Raw genomic sequence first — 21,576 nt, forward strand, 5'->3', positions numbered from 1 at the left:
TGTTGTTGTTCTATGCTAGAATTTTCTCTTTTTACAAAGAAATGTCATATGATTTTACACTCTACTCTTTTTCCTTCTCATTCTCCGATTTCTACTTAGTTATCAGTTGTATGCAAACATGATTTTAAATACTTGCATAATGGTTTAAATTTTTATATACAAATATAAACTAAAAATTACACGTAATTTTACCAACCAGATAATCTTGGTTGGCATTAAAATTGAATAAAACCCACATGGTTAGAAAATTCAAGCAGAGAACTACAGAAATGTTCAAAAACAATAAACAGAAGGCCTCTTCCACAGTCTTGTACCCTAGACCCTTTCCCCCAAAGTTAAACACTATTAAAATTTCTTGTGAATTTTTTTTCCAGAAAAAAATTTTATATTAATAGCTGTGTATATGTATCTATTTATAGGCTTATTTTTTATTTACACAAGAGGCTATGTTCCCCACCCTGGTCTGTACCTTGTGTTTATTAAGAATCATTCTTGGTGATCTTTGTGCAACATTTTTAAAGTGGTGTATCCCTACCTCTATAAATGTCTCCAGTTCCAGCTCTGTTTTTCAATCTTGTCTGTGGTATAATTGGCTCTTCTGCTGAGCTCTTAGATGTGAAATAATAGCTATGTCACTCCTGTGTCTCACCAGCCCACGTTTCTCCAGCTCTTATCTCCTACCTGAGTATTCCTTGGACCACTGACCCTCAACATCCTTAATCTCCCCAGTAATTGAGGAGGCCCCAGGGAGTCTCACAGCAGTCTTCTTTAGCCTCTATTTGCAGCTCCCGAAGTCCCTTGAAATCAGTGATGCCACTACACCAGGGTTGATGCCCTGAGAGAAAGTCCCCTTTCTTCTGTCCAGGGCACTGTCTCGCAGGGTGAACACGGGAAACTTAATCAGTTTGCTTGGAGCCACCATGGATTTGCACACGTGTGTACACAAATGTGGGTGTGAGTGTACTCAAAATAATAACACACACTCTCTCAAGAGTCAGTCCTCTCAGCTGCTGGTTTCTTCTATGTAATGACTACGTTCTGATATGTAACCATCCATATTTTTGCTCACTCATATATTTGCTTATTGTGTTGTGTAACCCCATGAACGCTTGTCTGGAATGGAGGGAGCCTTTGTTCTGACTGCAGTTGATTATACCTTTTGAGTTCCTGTGTTTTGCATGGAGGGACAGTTCTTACAGTGGTAGCTGAATAGGAATACAGTGCATTTTGATGAAGGAGAAGGTTAATTATTTCCCCAAACCAGGATGTCTGTCTCAAGGCAGAAAACATGTCTTATTAAAAAATACATTGGCAAAAAAAGGAAGGAGAAGAAGGAAGGGGGAGGAGAAAGGGAAAAATAAAACAAAGAAGGAAGGAGCAAAGGAAGGTGGGAAGAATGGAAGGAGGAAATGTCCATCTCCATTAGGCCACATCTATTTTAATCATTGGAAAAAGTAGCCACGTCCTCTGTCCTCAGATTGAGGGTCAGCAGGGTCGTTATCTTTGCATTCAGAGCTATTTTGATGCTGCTACTGCTGCCATCTCCACTGTCAACCCTCCTCCTCCTCATTACTGCTTCTACTCTTGTCATTATTTGTATTGCCGTTCCAGATTCATGCTACGTGAATCAAGTAATCCCCAAATTTGTTTGAGTCACACATTGTGAAACATGCATTTGGAATGATTTCCTGAGAAAGCCTGGGTGCAGAATACAAATATTTTGAATGGACTTATCTTAGAGTTGTACTGCTTTTTTTCCTTGTCAATTTAAAACCCTTAATATGAATAAATTGTTTGTACAGTGGGACTTTTTTTTAATCCTTAGATAAGAAATACATGGTTTGAAAGCAGAGAATAAAAACATGAATGATAATGTACGCAATGCCCAAGAGAAGGTCCTTGCTGTTGCTCCTGGGCAGGCATTACAATCGGCTATTTGGTGTGTTTATTTCAGGCTGCAGATAGTGGATAAAAGTGGCTGGTTGGTTGCCAGCACATGACTTATTTGCCAGATGGAGTGTTTAGTACTTGTTACATTTGATTTATATCACAGGTTCTTCCCATTAACAGTCTACTGGTGATAACCTACTTGGCTTTTCATGTGGCTACTTTGAAACAGCCACTTGACAACATTTGGCATATCACAAAGTTTAATACTGAATAAAGGAGTGAGTGAATGACTACATAGGTTCTGCCATATACTGACATGGTGCTCAGTGCAGAATGAGCACCCAGTACGTGTCTGTTCGTTGAATAAAGGAATCCTGAATATGTGTTTCTCTGATTCACTGCACCAAGATTAGGCTTATAGACTTGAGACTTAAAGGGCTGGTGAAAGAGGTAGAAATAGATAGAAATAATAGTGCTTACATGTCTGAAGGGCTTGCATTTGCATGGAGGGAGATATTCTGCTCATCTGTATTGCCATTTAAACACGAAGTTGAATTACGTGGAAGAAAGAAGGTCTCATCAAAATGGCCTTGATTCTGAGTCAAAGTGTAACTTCATAATACTGACAATTTCCATAATCTTGGGTCTTTTTTTTTTTTTTTTTAGGTAGGTCCACTTCAGGGACCTAGGCACTGAATATGTAATAAAATGTGCATTAAATATGGTGATCTTTACTTTCAGATTGAAAACTTGCAAGAACAACTTAGGGATAAAGACAAGCAACTGACCAATCTGAAAGACAGAGTGAAGTCCTTGCAGACTGATTCCAGTAATACGGATACTGCACTGGCGACGCTTGAGGAGGCTTTGTCAGAGAAGGTAAGCTTGGACTAAAAATTAGCGGGGCTATCAGGATTTAGGGAAACATGGTTGGGAAGAAATGATCCAAATGCATTTCAATGTGCTTGTTTTTCTCCATGCACCCACACTAAGCCTAGTCCCAGCTGGGCCTCGCACTCCCGTGCTCGCCCTTTGCAGTAGACTTGGCACACTGAAGCCAAAGGTGTCTTTTTGAAATGCATACCTGGTCACATCACCCTTGTCCCTGATTAAAAACCTTCACTACCTTGTCATTGTTTTTAGGATGATAAAAACTGAAATCTTTAACCTCACCCATAGGGTCCGTCCCTTCATCTGCTTTGGCTCTTATCTGACCAGCCACTTCTCTGCCTGCCTCCCTTTCCTCCCCTCCTCTCCCCTCTTCTTCCCTCCCCCCTCTCCACCCCTCCCTCCCTCCCTTCCTCCCATCTTTCCTTCCTTCCATCTTTCCTTCCTCCTTTTCCAACCTCATCCCCCATTTCTCTTCCCTCATTCTTTGTGCTCTAGGCATACTGGCCTTTTGGGTTTTTTTTTAAATTAATTTATTTTATTTATTTTTATTTTTGGCTGTGTTGGGTCTTCGTTGCTGCGTGCAGGCTTTCTCTAGTTGCGGCGAGCGGGGGCTACTCTTTGCTGCGGTGCTCAGGCTTCTCATTGCGGTGGCTTTTCTTGCAGAGCATGGGCTCTAGGTGTGCGGGCTTCAGTAGTTGGGGCATGTGGGCTCAGTAGTTGTGGCTTGCAGGCTCTAGAGTGCAGGCTCAGTAGTTGTGGCGCACGGGCTTAGTTGCTCCGCGGCATTTGGGATCTTCCCGGACCAGGGCTCGAACCCGTGCCCCTTGCATTGGCAGGCGGATTCTCAACCACTGTGCCACCAGGGAAGTCCCGGCCTTCTAGATTTTTAAGTGCACCATTGTTCCCTTCTGCCTCAGACACTTTGCACATGCTATTACTGAGCCTAGAATGTTCTTTACTCTCTGCAGACTTAATTCCTCTTCTTCGGAGAGCTCAGCTCCCTGAGAAGCTGTATTGCACAGTAGTCAAGAATGTGGACATTGGAGTCAGACTGCTTGGGTTCAAATCCTAGGTCTGACACGTACTACTTTGGACAAGTTACTTAACCTCTTGCTTTCTCAGTTTTATCATTTGTAAAAGAGGATAATAATAGTACCTACTTTAGTGGAATATGTTCAGGAGAAAATGCATTAATATATGGAAAGTGTTGAGAATAATAGGCATAATAAGTTATAGCTGTTATTATTATTATCAATCATTTCCTCAGGGAAGCCTCCTAGGTAAAATCCTCTCTTATGTTCTCATGAACACTGTGAATTTCCCAGAGCTCTTGTCACAATCTTAATTGTTCATTTATCTGTTTTAATGTGATTAATTGGTCTTCTCTGCTAGACTCCAAGCCTGAGCAACATACCCGTATATATGTGTTATTTGTGTGTGTTAGCTTACCTTCCCCCAGTGCCTAGCACAATACCTGCATGGGGGAGTGCTCAGCGGGTGTTGATTGAGTGAGTTGCCACCATATGACAGGCACTGCTGTGGGTACTGGGGGTCCAGTAGAGAAGAGAATGGGTGAAAATCCTAGCTCTCGTGGAGGTTAGATTCTAATGGGACTGAGGAGACACAGACAATAATTAAGTAAGTAAAACACATGGGACTTCAGAGGGTAATAATTTCCATAGAAGAAAGCAAGAAGAGGGTACAGGGAGTGCTGGGGTGAAATGGCCAGGTAGAGGGTCTTACTGAGAAGGGGGCATTTGAGGAAAGTGAGGGATGAACCATGAGCACTTCTGGAGGGAGAATGTACTGGAGGGGAGAGCAAGTGCAGAGTGGGAGGGGGAGGGGGGAAAGAGTATCCCTTGAAGCCCCTGTGAGAAAGGATGAAAAATTTTGACTTTCACCCCGAAGGGGATAGGAAGCCATTTGGAGGGTTTTGTTCTGACTGACATTTAAAAGGATTATTCTGATTAAAAGAATGAACAAAATCTATTAGGCAAATAGATCATTCTGATGTTTACTGATTCCTAAAATGATTTCTAGCCCATTTCATTCTAGTTAAGTTAGTTCATTCATTCTCTGGGCACTTTTGTAGGACTCATACTGTGCAGAGTGTGTGTAGTGTGCTCAGTCTTAGCTCTGCCACTAACTAACTGGGTGACCTTGACAAATAACTCTCTCTCCCAGGGCCTCAAATTTCCCATTTGTAGGATGGGAGAATTAGATTAAATAGCCCACTGGTTCCACAAGTCAGCGAATCTTAAAGAAGTCTTCTCTGACCTCTACTTCAGAATCACCAGGAGTCGTCTGTTGAAAATATAATTATTAGGCCCCATGTATACCTACTGAATCAGAACCTTGAGTAGTGCCTAGAAGTCTGCACTTTGGCAAGCTCCCTAGGTCATTGTGATATATACTGTAGTCTAAGAACCACTTCTCTATGCTAAAAATATAGAAGGTAAAAAAAGGAGCCATAATTCTATGCCTAGATAGTCTTAATGTTCCTATTAAAATTATAAGATTATAACTTTAACATTAAATTATAAATAAGAGACAAAATTTTATGTGGAAACATAAGAATAAATAAGATGATTTTTCAGGGAAAAATATTCTTTTTACAATTTTCAAGAATTTAGTATCAAAACTTTTTTTTTTTTTTTTTTTGGCTGTTTTGGGTCTTTGTTGCTGTGCATGGGCTTTCTCTAGTTGTGGCGAGCAGGGGCTACTCTTTGTTGCAGTGCGCGGGCTTCCCCCTGTGGTGGCTTCTCTTGTTGTGGAGCACGGGCTCTAGGCATGTGGGCTTCAGTAGTTGTGGCACGCAGTCTCAGTAGTTGTGGCGTGCGGGCTCAGTAGTTGTGACTTGTGGGCTCTAGAGCACAGGCTCAATATTTGTGGAGCACGGGCTTAGTTGCTCCACAGCATGTGGGATCTCCTTGGACCAGGGCTCAAACCTGTGTTCCCTGCATTGGCAGGTGGATTCTTATCCACTGCGCCATCAGGGAAGTCCCTCAAAACTTTCTTGTAGTAATTTTGTTTGTAAAATTTGAATAAAGGAATGTTGTTTCAAAAACTATTAATAATCATATATCCCTTTTGCAGTTTTTGAGTGATACGATGTCAGTCCGTTTGTACCCTTGATTTCTTTCTCCAAATATACAGAAATAAACTTATACCATATACATTTCCATATCATATATTCTTGGCAACATTTTATCCTTTTCCCCCCTACTAAGATTTGATTTATTCTAGTTTAAATCCCAAAACAATTCTCATACCTGAAACTACTCCCTTTACTTAAGTACTTCCTTTGAGACTGAGGAGATGTTCAGGAAGGAAAGCTGAGGTCTGTGGGAGTCTAGCCCCATCAAACTGTCCCCACTACTTGATAACTGCATCACGTGGGGCAAGCCTCTTCTCCTCTCAGGGCATCTCAGTAACTTATCTTCAAAATGTGCATTTAAACTAGCTGACCTCTAAATTCCTCTAAATCTTTTGGAATTACCTTGACAATAATTATTCAGTTTGCTGATCCACAGTCTCAGGCATGTGAAATCTGTACTGGACCATAGATGGGCAGTTGAGAACTTAGATGCCATGAAGGGCCATGCAGGGAGCAAAAATGAGGGAAGTGGGTTTGGTGTTAAGCAGTAGGGACTGCTGATGACTATGGCAAGATGGAGCGTCTTTGACTTACCGCAAAATATTCAAGTTCAATTTTATAATATGATGCTCAAGCCAAACAAAATAGCTCTTTGGACCAGCTGTGGCCCATGAGCTGTTAGTTTCCAAACCCTGTTTGTATCTGATTTTTAGCCTTTCACCTGATGAAGAATAAAAGCAAACACAGAGAGAATTTTCGAAAGGTGCCAAAAATCAGAGCATTAGTGTATTTGAAAAACACAGACAAAAACATTGGATAGGAACTGGCAAAGTTCTCTATCATGGGACAAAGAATAGTAGATTTATTTTAATTATTTATTCCAGTGGGTATCAGACTTCTATCTGTATCTAAAAATAATCTTATCATCTAGAGAGTGTCTTAAAATACAGTTTCCTGGGTCCCATTTCCTAGTGATTCTGATTCAGTGCTCTGCTGTGGGCTCTGCTCTGAGGAATCTTTGATTTTTAACAAGCATGCCCAGTGATTCTGATGCAAGTGTTTGGAAGACCACACTTTGAGGAACAGTAAATCCATGCTCTTTCATTTTAAATATGGGAAGTGGGCTCAGTGAGGTAAAATGACGTGCCCAGAAATGCAAATCTGGGACGTGTGCAGCACTGTTCCTCATCTGTGGGCCCTGGGCGGACCTCATTAATCAACCGTGGCACCCGTTAGCTTCTCAGCCCAGCACTCTGGGAAGCCACTTCTGCTCTCTCTAAGTTAGCCCTTAGCTGGGACTTTACTGCCTCCCCAAGGCCACTCAGCTCATGGGTGATGGAATGGGACTAAAACTTAAACGTTCTGTTCTTTGTGTGTTTGACAATGCAATCTCTTTTAATAGCCTTCCCCTCACAAGTTCCATTTTTATCCACATGTAAGTGGACAGATCCTCTGCAACAAGACATGGGGCAAAAAATAAAATGATTAATTAAAAACCGTGAACTTATAAGAGCATTTAATTATTTGCTGTCCTTTGGCTGATGAATAGAACCCATTAGGCACTATTCAACATTTCACTTGGATTATTCTTTTTAATTTCTGGGAACTTATTCAAATATCCAGAGTGTGTAAAAATAAATAAATAAATAATGCTGCTTAGTGAGTTAAGATGGAGTATGACTTAGCTCTAGGAATGACACACAGAAGCTCAAGGAACCCGCAGTATTTATAAAGCTGGTCTCGCCAAGCCTTGCTGTGGCCACGTAGCAGATAAGCAGTTGAGAAAGCCAGATAGCAGAGCTGGAGGCCACTGCAATGCAGTTCCCACCCAGTGATAAAGCACAAATAGATTAGACCTGTGTGGAGCCAGATGGGTGCACGAGGAACACTTGCCAATGCAAATAAGACTAAAACAAGAACACATTGTTGGAATTTCGGCAAGTTGGTTGTTAATCAAGTAGATCATGGCATATTAGGACCTTTTAACACATGTTTTTGACATCTGGCCCCGCGCGGCTGACAGTTAAATTAGTTTTGTGATTGACAGAGAAATATTTTGTAGTATTGAATCATCAATAACACTTAAAAACATTATACTGCTTGCTGATTTTCTTTGTCATCGATGCCCAGTCAATGGTACAAGTGCTTAGAGCAAATCAACCTAATTTCCAAGTGACTCTGACACCTTCTGGATGTTAACATGCATACTTAATTCCCCTTCCTTTGAAGACAGGATGATTCCTAATTTGAATTTTGTTCCTTCCATCAGCCTTTTTAATTGCCTGTTGTATGCCAGACAGTTTGCCCAGCCCTGGGTTAAGAGATTCATAAGATTTGACTGTTGCCTTTTGGAAAGCTAGGCTGAGAGAGTGGACATGCAATAAAACCAAGCAAAGGGTGCCTAGTGAGAATAAATGCATGTTTATGTTCTGGCCAGAGTGATTCCTGGGAAGGTTTCTAAATAGTGATGTGACATGGTCAGTTTGGGGCTTTAAAAATATCACTCCAACAGCCATGGGGTGGAAGTGGTGGGATGGAGATGGCCTGCTCACTGGTTGACCAGTTGTGAGGCTTTTGCAATAAGTGCAGGCAAAAGGCAGTGTGGGCTCAATTGCTGAAATTGTTAAAAGTCCTTGAGAGACTTACCGTGCACTGAGGCCATTTCCTTCTTCTGTCAATCACATAATCATCTACTCTACAATGGCACAGAGTAAAATAGCACGGTAACTGAAATCAAGAAGAAACAAATATAGGCAATGTAATAGACTCATTTGTTCTATTTCTACCCCCACTGTTACAGTAATAATATACTTCATTTTAAAGTGTTTTTGAGTAATTACAAAACAACAATGGTACTTTTTTCGCCCTTGAAAGCATTAGACATAAATTATCGTCATTGGGGTAGAACAGTTGCTCCCCTGGGGGAACTTAAATCACAGGCTAAGTGTTCAAACTAACTTCCCTCTACGTTAAACACCGTTTTACAGTTGTCTTATATATCAGGCATCGTCTTGTACTATATACTTGTAAGAATATAAAAGACAATATTCTTAAGAATCGTTGCACCAACATTTTTTAATATGACCATCCAAAAGGAAATTCAAATATGTGTTAGGTAATTTGAAACAAGTTTCAGAAATCGAACTTAAATTTTACCCAAGCAGAATTTTCCTTAAAAAAAAGAAGGTTCTGGGACTTCCCTGGTGGTGCAGTGGTTAAGAATCCGCCTGCCAGTGCAGGGGACATGGGTTCGAGCCCCTTGGGGAAGATTCCACATGCCGTGGAGCAACTAAGCCCGTGCGCCACAACTACTGAAGCCCGCGTGCCTAGAGCCCGTGCTCCGCAACAAGAGAAGCCACCGCAATGAGAAGCATGAGCATCACAGCGAGGAGGGGCCCCCGCTCGTCGCAATTGGAGAGGGCCTGTGCGCAGCGACGAAGACCCAACGCAACCAAAAATAAATAAATTTTTTAAAAAATCCTTAGGAATAAAAAAGGTTCTTATTTTGATATCAGTAAGATTTCACACTTTTGGAAAACATGTCTACCAGAGTAATGTTTTTATTTCAATATAAAAGTCAAGGGCAGACAGACCCTCAGATCTCCTTGAATGGCTCCAGGTGTATGTTTGTGGCAGTGTGTTCTTTTTGGCGTGGCTAAGACTCAGACAGCCCTGGATGCCAGGGTGGGCCTTCTGTTTATGAGCTGGATCACCTTGGACGAGTCAGTCAGCCTCTCTGAGCCTGGGTTTCCTCTGCACTACTCTGTTACAAGTAGTACTGGTTCAGATCTCACAGATGTGATGAGGACTAGATGAGAAGGGTATATCACAGTGCCTAGCATGTAGCAACCTCTCGATAAAAGAAGCTGCTGTTTGAACTTTGCTCAAATTCTAGCAATGTTTTTGAGTCTCTACTGATTGCCAAGAAACCATTGAAAAAATGTGGAAGTAAATAAACACCTCCAGACACATTGGAAAATCACTTATATAAGGAGCTTATTCTTTCTTTTGTCTCAAGTTTTCACTGTGAGTCCAGCTCTAAGTCCCAGAGGGGTCTAGGTCCTGCCCCACTTTGATCCCCTTTCTAGCGAGAAGAGTCTTCAGAAACCAAGGAAAGTTCTTTGACATCAAATGGGAAAGCCAAGCAAAGAGGGTTGATCCAAGAGGTTAGTTCTGCCTCTTCCCCTTACCCATACAAGACTTTAGGTCTTGGTGCCTGAACCTCCCTCTTCTGGAATTGCTCTTGGAATTTTCCTGGTACCACCATGAACTTGAACATTGAGATCCCTTGCAACCCTATGATATTAACTTTGATTAACAAGCTGAAAGCTTTATTGACTGTCTTTCCCAAATACTGTTATGCACAGCTTCTCTTCACAAACCCAGTTTTGAATATCTTGTGTTTGTTGATTCCTCTAGAACATTTCTTATGTGTATTTCTTCTTATTTCCTTTCATAGCATGCCTTGGCATGCACACTGATCGGTTCTCACCACTTTTTTTGGGCAATTGCCTCACAGGAAAGAATAATTGAGCGTTTGAAAGAACAACGGGAGAGAGATGATCGGGAAAGACTTGAAGAGATAGAATCATTCCGAAAAGAGAATAAAGACCTGAAAGAGAAGGTCAACGCTTTACAAGCTGAACTGACTGAAAAAGAGGTGAGTCTGGAAAAACAACCACACTGATAGTACTCATAAACCCATATCCACGTAGCCTTGAGAGACTAGAGACTTAGTTTGAGGGACTGTGTGAGGGCTTGGGGGACCTAGTTACCTTTGCTTTGTAAAGCTATCCGAATTCAAAGAACAATATTTACTATAATTCCCTACATCCAGTGATGCTCTGTGCATATCTTCTGTACTCTACTGACCACATACCATTTAGCTCCTTGAAAGTTTTCTTGATGTCTTACCGTATTCATATGGCTTGGAGGATTCCAAGCCGTATTTTTTTCAATGTCTCATGATCCTTTGTTTTTTTTCAATGGGATTGAAAAAATTTTTTCAATGTCTCATGATCCCTTGTTTGAGATAACAATAACAACAACAGCATTGATAATAATAGCAATAGCTCCACTTCACTGAGGGCCTGTTATGTACTAATCCTTGTGTTGGGTGCTGTACGTTCATCTGTGCTTCTCAAATGGATCACTCAGTACCCCCAAGTTAGGAGATATGGTACCATGCTGGACACATAGGTATAGATTGTGGCTGCTCTTCTGGGACATCATTTTTACATTATGGTAAATAATTTGAAAGAGTATTTTAATGCTAGCACAAACATGCATACAGAAAACAAATCTCCCCTGCATTTTTTAATGTAAAATAATATGCTTTAAAGAAATTTTTTGTTTGGTGGTTATGGAGAGTATCCCTATTCTGAGGGATGGCTATAACCCCTTTAGTTTACTTAGGGATACTTTGGTGGAGAAGTTTGAGAAGCAGCAATGCACATTCTTTTATTCAGTCTCCAAAGCTCTGAGATATGTGCCATTGTCCATACCTGGTCCCCTCACATTTATTTTTGTCTGTGGAAAATGTCTATCTCCTTTATGACATGTCAATCCTTTTGCTCTGTTGGGTTGTATCACAGCATAGTTGTATATGTCCCAGCTCCAAAGTATCACCTCAGACCTTGGGTTTTGATAATTCTATACAAATTAAAGTACTGTCTAAATTAGGAGTCCAAGAAGGGAACAATTGATGAGTAATAGGAATTTTGAGGAAACTTAGAAGCAAAATTTATATTCTCTAAAACTTAAGCTCACTAGTTTTTAGAGAAGAGATTATTTCTTTGATATGAAAATAAAGAATGTAAATCCTGGAGGATCTGTAATTACTGTAGTTAGTATGTAACAGAAGGCACAGAAGCTTCTATCTCATTTGCAGCATTCTTCACAGATTGCAAGTGTTATTCATGAGTTTGCACCTTAAAAAAAAAAAATAAGAAATATATAGATAGATATGCTTCTAATTGAAAAGAGATCTTGATGACATGGTGGACCATAAGCTTTAAATGAAAATAATTTTGTAAACAATGCTTACATTGTATGAACTTCAGATAGGCATTTCTGCAAACATTTATTGTTCCTGTGTAATAATGTGCCTGCCACGGGGCTAGGTGTGTCAGTCAAGGTTCCACCAGAAAAACAGAACTGTACCAAGGAATTTAACCATATTAAGAAATTTACTGCGAGGAATTGGCTTACATAGTTATGGAGGCTGGCTAAGCAAGTCCAAAATTCACAGGGAAGGCCATCAGGAAGGGCGGGCTGGAAACTCTCAGACAGAAGCTAATGCTGCAGTCCACAGGAGGAATTTCTTCTTCCTGAGGGAAACCTTAGTCTGCTCCTAAGACCTTTCAACTGATAGGATCAGGCCCACCCAGATTATGAAGAATAATATCCTTTACTTAAAGTCAACTGACTGTAGATGTTAGTCACATCTACAAAATGCCTCCACAGCAACACTTAGATTAGTGTTTGATTGAATAACTGGAGGCTATGACCTAGCCAAGTTGACACATAAAGCTATCACCCCTGGCAATTTTAAATTTATAAAGGAAAACAGTGTATAATTGTTGTTAGCATGGAGCTTATAATTTAGTTGAGGTGGTAATAATCTTCACCATGACAGAGTACCTGGATTATAAGGTTCTTTATTATTTCTGTGGTAGTTACATGATAATGACCATTGAAATTAGAGTCAGAGAACTGGGTTCAGACCTATATCTCCCATTAATAGCTCAAGAACCTTGGAGAAGACAGGGTCTCATGTGAGCCTCAGTTTCCTTACCTGAAAAATGAGAATGGCTAACCTGCCCCTCAGAGGGTTGTTAGGACCTGGGTGGTTCGCTGGGTGATTGTGGTGGTATCTTCTTCAATAAGGTTGTTCCAGTGCCCATGAAGCAGTAAAGTGTTAGACCACAGCATTTACTGAGAAACTGCTGTGTGCTTAGGGTTTTCCTAGGCACTGCAAAGGGATATAAAGGAAATGTACCCTGTCTGATTTTGGGTGGAACCTGAACAATTTAGTCACATAGTTAGACGTTGCTAACCATTTCGTGTTTGCTGGTGGGCATTGCTCTCCTAGCTAGCAACGTTGTGTTCTGTGGTATATGCTAGTATTTACTTCTTTACCTTTTGGGATTCGTACTATACAGGGAAGCTCTTGGTTTCTGGGCGTGATTAATGAATGGAACAACTTGGGTAACCCTGTGTCAGAGTTGGGGAGATTCATTATATTGCTGAATCTGAATTTACAAAGCACTAGGCCGTAAAGTCTACTCTGAATTTTTGAGTAATTTTATCTTTGATTCTGTAGAAGATGTTTGAGAAACCATTGGTCATTTTTCATTAAAGAAATGGAATTTGATAAAAACTTAATAGGATTCTTTTATACTTGATTTGCCCTTTTGGGGGAGAAAAGAATTGAAGTTGGTATTTTCTTTCATATTTTTCTTAGAGTTTGTGCCACCTGACAGCAATAAACGTAAATGGAAGGTTCAGGGTGTCTGTTTTGCCATGACATGTAAAGACCGCCTTGGGACTTAGATCATTAGCATAACTTTGAGACATGAAACATGCATTTACTGACCACACCATTTGGTCACATTTGATTTTACAGCAATTAGATCCTGCTTGGTTCTGTAAACTGGCCAACTTTAATTTCCTGGCCAGGGCCGACTATTGTTACTTTAGTAAGACTATATTTACCCTCTCTGTCTAATGCACACTTTATTACTATGTATAGAATCAATGTATTCAAATTGAAGACATTACTAGTAGAAATTATAGTGTTCTACTTACTAGTGTTCTTTTCCTTTCAGTCTAGTTTAATTGACCTCAAGGAACATGCATCTTCATTAGCCTCAGCGGGGCTGAAAAGGGACTCCAAATTAAAATCTCTAGAAATAGCCATTGAACAAAAGAAAGAAGAATGTAGCAAATTGGAAGCACAGTTAAAAAAGGTAAGTGAAGTCTAAGAAAAAACATGATCATTTTACTGAATTTGTAAAATAGGAAAGGAAGAGACATTTTTCAAAAAATAAAAACCCCTTATCTTTTGTCATCTGGTGATAAAAGGATTAATTAAGCAATCTTTATTCCTAAGAAGTCTGCATCAAGTCTGTCTGTGAACCTGAAAAGTTATCTTAGGTTTCCTGTCTGGGGAAAAACAAAACAAAACAAAACAAAACCTTGACAAACAGATGAAAATTGTAGTAGAAGTGAAAAATATTATAAAAATCAAAAACCAACCATTACTCTCTGGGCAAATCTCAACTATCAAAAAAAGATAAATGGAAGTGTTTGCAATAAACGAAAGAATCCAGGGGTCCCATTATACATTGATAAACTTTTACTACTTTCAGAAGTAGGTCAATTTTTTTAATTGGAACTTTGCAAAACTTTACCCGACAATGTTAAATTTCTAGAAGTTCACCAAAATAATCAAGTCCTTGTAAGATGTATGGATTGACTATTTATACTTGACCAGAAATGGCCTGAATGTCTAAGCAAGTTTGTATGTAGAAGGCTTCAGAAAAGAAAGCAGGATCTTTGCATTGCAGCATTAACATGTTTTCTCTGAACTGGACATTTTTGTGGAGTACATTTCCAGTCATGCATTGTTCCTTTGACTTTTTCCCTGTGTTGTTTGGTACGTCTGCATTCATTGTTCATGTAAAACTCATAACATTATGAGTTTAAGCATTTTGTTTCCCTTTGACAACTTTATAAACTTATTCAAAAGAGATGATAAGAATCTAAACAATCAAACGAAGCATATAATAAAATTTGACTGTATAATTCATAGCATATTGGAATGGGGATTTATTTGCTAGAGTTATGAAAATATATGATATGGATGATAGGGATGTGAAAGCATCATATCTGTGGAGAAATTCTGGATATTTAAAAATTTAATATACTGTTTTGTACGTATGATGCAATATATAACTGAAATGTGATTATACTGTGTTCACTTTACCACAGAATTTTAGGGAATTGTCATGAGATTTCACACTAATAAAGTCTCCTTACTAATACAGAAAAAGATAAATATACAGGTCAAATCTCTTTACAAAAAAACAGCCAGAAAATCTCTATATTACAAAGTCTATTTCCTAATCCACTCAACATCTCACTTTTTTCAAGCAACATCTAGTTAAGCAGAAATCTTGAACAATAAATAGAAGAATTTAAACTGCCTATTTGAGGGTGTTTACATGGAGACTGACTTGGCAATTTATGCATTGGGTGTATGATACATATTCTTAACACATATATGAATGTTTTCTGCAATATGTTATACATGCATATGCATATCAAGAAATGAACCTAAGAAAGGTACTTTTTATTTAATGAACAGTTTTGTGATCATAAGGCAGACTCTCAGATAACTCTGTTGAGAGAACTTCTTTGGCTTCCTGTGGTGGTCTTTGAGTTATCTTACCTCACTTGCAATGTGCTGAGTCCTGAAGGAGGGCCCTAAATAGACCTGGGCATGAAAGATGCCCTTCATCAACTCTGAGGAGCCATTGTGGAGTTGAGGGCATCCCATATATTATTTCTGCAGATACATACTTCACACCCTCCCTTTTAGTGTAAGTCATCTATGGAATTTGAAATCCTCTAAAAATTAAAAGAAAGAGGTTCATGTATTGATGCTTGTAGTTTCCATGTATATGACTTAACTAGTTTAATAAATGAGTGTCTATGCAATTGAATTTAGTTTCTTTCAACATAGTTATGGTTAACCCCCAAAAGTCAATTAGAACATGTGGTTTCCTTAGACTCTCAGATAGACACCATGTTCTGAAATTCATAGATCAAATCCTATAAATATTTTAGCATTATTCCTGATGACATTTTAACATTCTGCTACATCACCAGAATTAAAGTAACAAATACGGTTGTCTTGCTGTAAAGGACCTATTTAATTTATGAAAAGATAATTTGTTTCTAAGTATATAAATAATCTTTGCTTATACTATCTCCTAAATGCATAGTACAGTGAGATTAAATAAGGTAATTATAATTTAAATATTTTTATGCCTAACCTGCAGATGTTATTTTGTTATTTTTGGCCCTCTACATCAACTAAATTTGAAAGTTCAAAATACTTTTTCTAGTAGTCTTTAATTTCTGCTAATAAATAGTTCTGTAAAAACCTCAAGTACCCATCACCTTAAAAAGAATTGAGATCTACATGAAATATTTGAAAATATAAGCCAACAGTATGTGAATATACATAAAACACATCATTTACTCATGGAAAAATAAGCAGCTATAAAAGCTTAAGGAGTGTCTGGGCCTCCTTTTAAATACAAGGGTATGTGACTTGTGAATAAAATATAAGGGGTTACTAAATGAAAGCTGAAAACATAATAGTTTTATTATGTCATAAATAAACCATGAGTTCCCAATGGAATTTTGCTTAAGATTTGTGAGCGTCCAGGTATTTTTATCATAAAATCCATACAGCATTGTAGATGTGTTTAGCTAAACAGAAACCTTGTTTGCTAGTGACAATGGAATCCAAATGGCACTTTAAATTTGCTTTTGTCTTATAAACAATGCTTGAAATTGGTGAGTTTTAACAGAAAAGTTTGTGGAGAACATTCATACACGTAGTTGCTTTGAACCCTTTACTATACTGTGTCAATTTAAGACATTTCCAAATACTTTGTGTCAAAAATGGTTACTATAGGCAGAAAAGGAGCTATTCCTTACACATTCCATCCCACCTCTTAAAAACAAACAATCCAAGATTCACTTGTAAGGAAATCTTTACTGATATTAGTGAGGCTGATAAAATGATATTAACCAAATAATTCTTAAGTACTAGCTATGAGTGTACTTTATAACTTAGTGCATTCATTAATCTTTATTAGACACCTAGGGGTTGAGAAGAACCTAGTGGCATGTGGATCATTTTGTCTTTCAAAAGAGTATTTAGTGTTCAATATGTAGAAGTAAATTTACCTTAAATTACTAGAAATCATTTGAGAAGCAACAGCAATTCAAAATGTTTTGATTTGTCTTATTTGGTAATTTTCCAATTAATATCATTTTGAGGAGGGTGTTTTTTAAAACCACAATAAAACTATCATTTACTTTATCAAAGTTGAAGAAAGAAAAAATTCATGTTCTTCAAAGACATGTCTTGGCTTAAAGCAAATGAAAAGATCCTACAATATTTCACCTTCTACACCTTGACATTGAGCCCCAAATTAATGATGCAAGTATTTAAGAAATATAACTTGAGGATGCTATTTAAAATAATATTTAGTACATTTAAATCTGCAAACATTTAAATCTTCTACACAAAATAGAAGAGCATTACAGATTCTAAAGGACTTGGAACATAGTAGGGTAGACACAAAAAATGGTATTTTTTGTTATTATGAACTACCAGTGGAAACTGGCAGTAGACAATGGATAATACTGTATTTGGGTTCCCTTTAATCTTCCTACTGACTTAAATTTTTTCTTTTCCCATTTGCTGTTAATCCTGTAATGTCTTGCTTACTGATATTTTGCTATTGCTAACCTGCTGTTTGCTGATCTATATTTTTCTAAAGTTAGACTGAACAGAAAATTCAGGCTTGTGTTAATATAAAAGAAGAGGTATAAATTCAATGATAAGAGTTAATTAATCTTTTATTATTACCATCTTTGAAGTTCAGGTAACAAATTGCAGGCTTGGCCAAAAGCACTTCCTCTGATTCATTGTTGGAGGCCAGCACTTCATGTATCATCAAAAGTGGACAGCTTTCTTTATTTCATGGGTTATTTAACTTGAGAAAGGGAAAGTAACACAAACCTTAAATTTCTTATTCCAGCTATTCTTTTTTAGGAGCCAAAGTCAACATTTCTATTTCCCTAGAGCCTCTCACTTTCACTGTGGAATGTTTAGAAACTGAAATTTCTTCCTTTGAACCATGAGTTTGTCTGTGCAAATGCACTAGATTTGTTGAGCTAATGCTGTGTTTCTGGATCTTTCCTTCTTTCCCTGTCTGTGCTTCAATGCCTCCCCAACTTTGCAATGTAGCAAGCTGAGCAGTTGTTCAATCAGATGTACAACCCAGTAAGTCGTTTCTGAAAGTTCCCGCTGTAACATATCAAAGCATGAGGATCCATTGATCACGTCACAGCGTGCCATATTGGGGATGTTTCGAAAATATTTATACGTCTCTTCCCATTTCCGTTCTGTCAAAAGAAATGACCTGTGCAGAGGCCACTGCCATTTCTTTTGAAAGTGAAATTTAAAAATTAAGCACTCAGGGAAATATTGCCAGCTCTGATATTACCTCTGTCTTAACTTCAACCCTAAGGCGATAGAAAAACAGAGGTCAGCTGCAGATCTAGGCTCATAGGATTCTTTCCCAGATCCTTCAAACATAGAGTTATCTATGCCAAAAGGGATAGCATTTGTAAAATAACAACCAACTCAATGTATGTTATATTCAAGGGATAGAAGTTAAAGTAGGTTTAAATTTTAAAGTAGGGCTATGCCCTTTGAGACTAGTAAATGCCTAACATTACTGTGGGTTTTGTAAGAGTTAAAAACACATCATTTGAGAACAAAGTAAAATATAGTCTCCTAATAACAGATAGTAACAATTCTGATTATAGCTTAATGGTACAAAAAAAACAGGTAACTAGTAAAAATATGTGTAAAACAGCCCAGATGCCACCACTGATTTTTTTATCCTCATAACAAGTGTGTGTTTATATGAAGCAGTTTATTTGTTTCTTTAACTTATTAAAGAAGAAGGGCTTTTTTGTTTTGTCAACTTAGGTGACTTAATGGGAGAAATAATACATAAAGGTGACTGGGATTTGTTATGTGGCAGATGTGATCTGTGCTATCATGCATTCTAATTATCTCTTATTTATAAATTCCCATCATGGGAAAAAGGAATAGCAGGGATAAAGGAAACTATTCAGCCAACAACTTTTTGTTAAGCCGCTGCTCCAGGATACATACAGCATGATACACAAGATGCTTGGGTATATTTCATTAGATTCAGCCTCCAGCCTCCATTTTTTAAAACAAATTTTACTTTTGCAAACAGAATTCCTCAAGCCTCTTTGGAGCATCTTTATTAACCTCTTTCCCCATATGTGATTTTTAGCAGAGCAACAAAAATAATCCAAATTTCCTTTCCCTTAATATTTGAATGGTTAATAAGCAGGTTTAGGACAGTGGAAATGTGAAGAAAGACAAATTAAGATTGGGATATCTTCAAGCTTGAAAATTGACCCCGGGAAAAATAAGTGTTTTCTGTAGGTTATTTTAAAGAGGTATAAAGTAATCCCACTGAAATTGTCTCACACTTACTACTTAAGGACAGGAAAAAAACCTAAGTATGTCGTGTTTTAGGTGTGCAGGGCAAATGGGGAGGGCTTTGTTTCTGCAGCAGCTATGATTTATCAGGACCACAATAGGAGTTCACCATCCCTGTTAGGATAGGTAGGGCCAAAGAAATAGTTCTGTTAACTTTTAGACCATTTCCAGAAATATTGATGACATGGCACGTATTGGATTTTGCCTTCATTTTAACCCAGTGATGGGTCTCTAGGATGCAAAAGCAAACTTTTCAGTCCTTTAGGTGACTAATTCAAAAGTCGTTGACTGATTTTTCTCCCTGAATTAATTAAGCTAACCCATTGTTTTGGCATCCTGGGAATATAGCCAATTATTAATATAGCCAATTAATATAGCTCATTATTTTTTTAATTTATTTTATTGAAGTATAGTTGATTTACAATGTTGTGTTAATTTCTGCTGTACACTGAAGTGATTCAGTTATACATGTATATATTCTTTGCCATTTTCTTTTCCTTTATGGTTTATTACAAGATATTGAATATAGTTCCCTCTGCTATACAGTAGGACCTTGTTGTTTATCCATTCTATATATAATAGTTTGCATCTGCTAATTCCAATCTCCCAATCCATCCCTCCCCACCCCTCTGCCCCTTGGCAAGCACAAGTCTATTCTCTATGTCTGTGAGTCTGTTTCTGTTTCGTAAATAAGTTCATTTGTGTCATATTTTAGATTCCCCATATAAGTGTTATCACATGGTGTTTGTATTTCTCTTTCTGACTTACTTCACTTAGTGTGGTAACCTCTAGTTGCATCCATGTTGCTGCAAATGGCATTATTTCATTCTTTTTATGGCTTAGTAGTATTCCATTGTATATATGTACCACATTTTCTTTATCCATTCATCTGTTGATGGACAGTTAGGTTGTTTCCATGTCTTGGCTATTGTGAATAGTGGTGCTGTGAACATAAGGGTGCGTGTATCTTTTTGAATTATAGTTTTGCCCAGATACTTGCCCAGGAGTGGGATTGCTGGATCATTTGGCAACTCTATTTTTAGTTTTCTAAGGAACCTCCATACTGTTTTCCATTGTGTATAGCTCAGTATTTTAACTCCCCTGTCTGCAGATATTCTCAGGGTTCAATTCTTTTTTATTTATTTATTTTTGCATTTTTAAAAAATGTGTTTATTTACTTTTGGCTGTGTTGGGTCTTTGTTGCTGCTCGCGGGCTTTCTCTAGTTGCTGTGAGTGGGGGCTACTTTTTGTTGAGGTGCGCAGGTTTCTCATTGTAGTGGCTTCTCTTGTTGCAGAGCACAGGCTCTAGGCATGCGGGCTTCAGTAGTTGTGGCACGTGGGTTCAGTAGTTGTGGCTCATGGGCTCTAGAGCACAGGCTCCATAGTTGTGGTGTGCGGGCTTAGTTGCTCTGCGGCATGTGGGATCTTTCCTAGACCAGGGCTCGAACCCATGTCCCCTGCATTGGCAGGTGGATTCTTAACCACTGTGCCACCAGGGAAGCCCTCAATTCTTTTTTAGACTGATAGAGATGCAGCATGATGAATTTTCTATACTTTAGAGTGTTTTAAAAAATGACTATGTTTTTCTGGTTATAGAAATAAGGTATGGTCTCAGCGGAAAGTTTGCCAAAGTATAGATGGATATAGGAGAAAATAAAAGTAACAAGACACCTTAGTGCACAGAGATGATAACTAGGAACATCTAGGTTGTTCCACACCCAGACATCTTTTGATTGTTAGTGTTCTTTCATCTCCTGTCTCCTTTTCTACCCTTTTCCTTCTTTCTTTCCTTTCTCGCCCTTCCCTCCCTTTTCCTTCCTTCTCTCCTTCCCTCTATTCTTTCTTCTTTTTCTTTTTTCTTATCTAATATCTATTTCTTTTCCTGAAATTGTGTCAAAGTGTTTGTTGAGTTTTATATCCTATTTTTATGACATAGCATCAGAATTTTCTCATGTAATTAACTGTTCTTCTAAAACACCTTTTTAATGGTTGTATGATATTCCACTCTATGTTCTCATTCTCCAAACGTTAATCATTTCTTCCCTCTTTTTTTTTTTGCCAGTATAAATAATACACTGAAGAACATCTTTCCATGTTAATTTTCCCACATTTCTATTTTTGTAATAGAATAAAATCCTGGGCCAGTAACTTTTAAAAGCTCCCAGTAGTTCCTGCTGTGTTGCATTTTAGAGAAGTTCTACTAAGGCATGGTTCTTCCAGCACTGAATAAAGGCATTCTTTCTGTAACATCCAGACCAACACCAAGGACTGTCATTTTACATAACTTTGACAAATGCACAGGTGGAATATTTTTTCTCATTTTAACTTTCCTTTCATTAATTAC

At 38.2% G+C, this 21,576-nt stretch overlaps 1 protein-coding gene across 4 annotated transcripts in view; it reads left to right on the plus strand.

Annotated features, from left to right (window-relative positions):
* The window catches only part of ERC2 (ELKS/RAB6-interacting/CAST family member 2), a 974,163-nt gene that overhangs the window by 428,927 nt on the left and 523,660 nt on the right, over positions 1 to 21,576 (plus strand). For 2 of the 4 annotated variants that reach the window (XM_057555674.1, XM_057555676.1), the window contains exons 8-11: positions 2,632 to 2,769; positions 10,398 to 10,538; positions 13,708 to 13,848; positions 17,934 to 17,969. In XM_057555674.1, coding sequence (XP_057411657.1) covers positions 2,632 to 2,769; positions 10,398 to 10,538; positions 13,708 to 13,848; positions 17,934 to 17,969 — 456 coding nt within the window. The remainder of the gene's footprint in view (positions 1 to 2,631; positions 2,770 to 10,397; positions 10,539 to 13,707; positions 13,849 to 17,933; positions 17,970 to 21,576) is intronic. The other 2 variants (XM_057555675.1, XM_057555677.1) reach the window with 1 other exon arrangement.

The sequence above is a fragment of the Balaenoptera acutorostrata genome, chromosome 10, assembly GCF_949987535.1.
Source record: "Balaenoptera acutorostrata chromosome 10, mBalAcu1.1, whole genome shotgun sequence".
Taxonomy (NCBI): Eukaryota; Metazoa; Chordata; class Mammalia; order Artiodactyla; family Balaenopteridae; genus Balaenoptera; species Balaenoptera acutorostrata.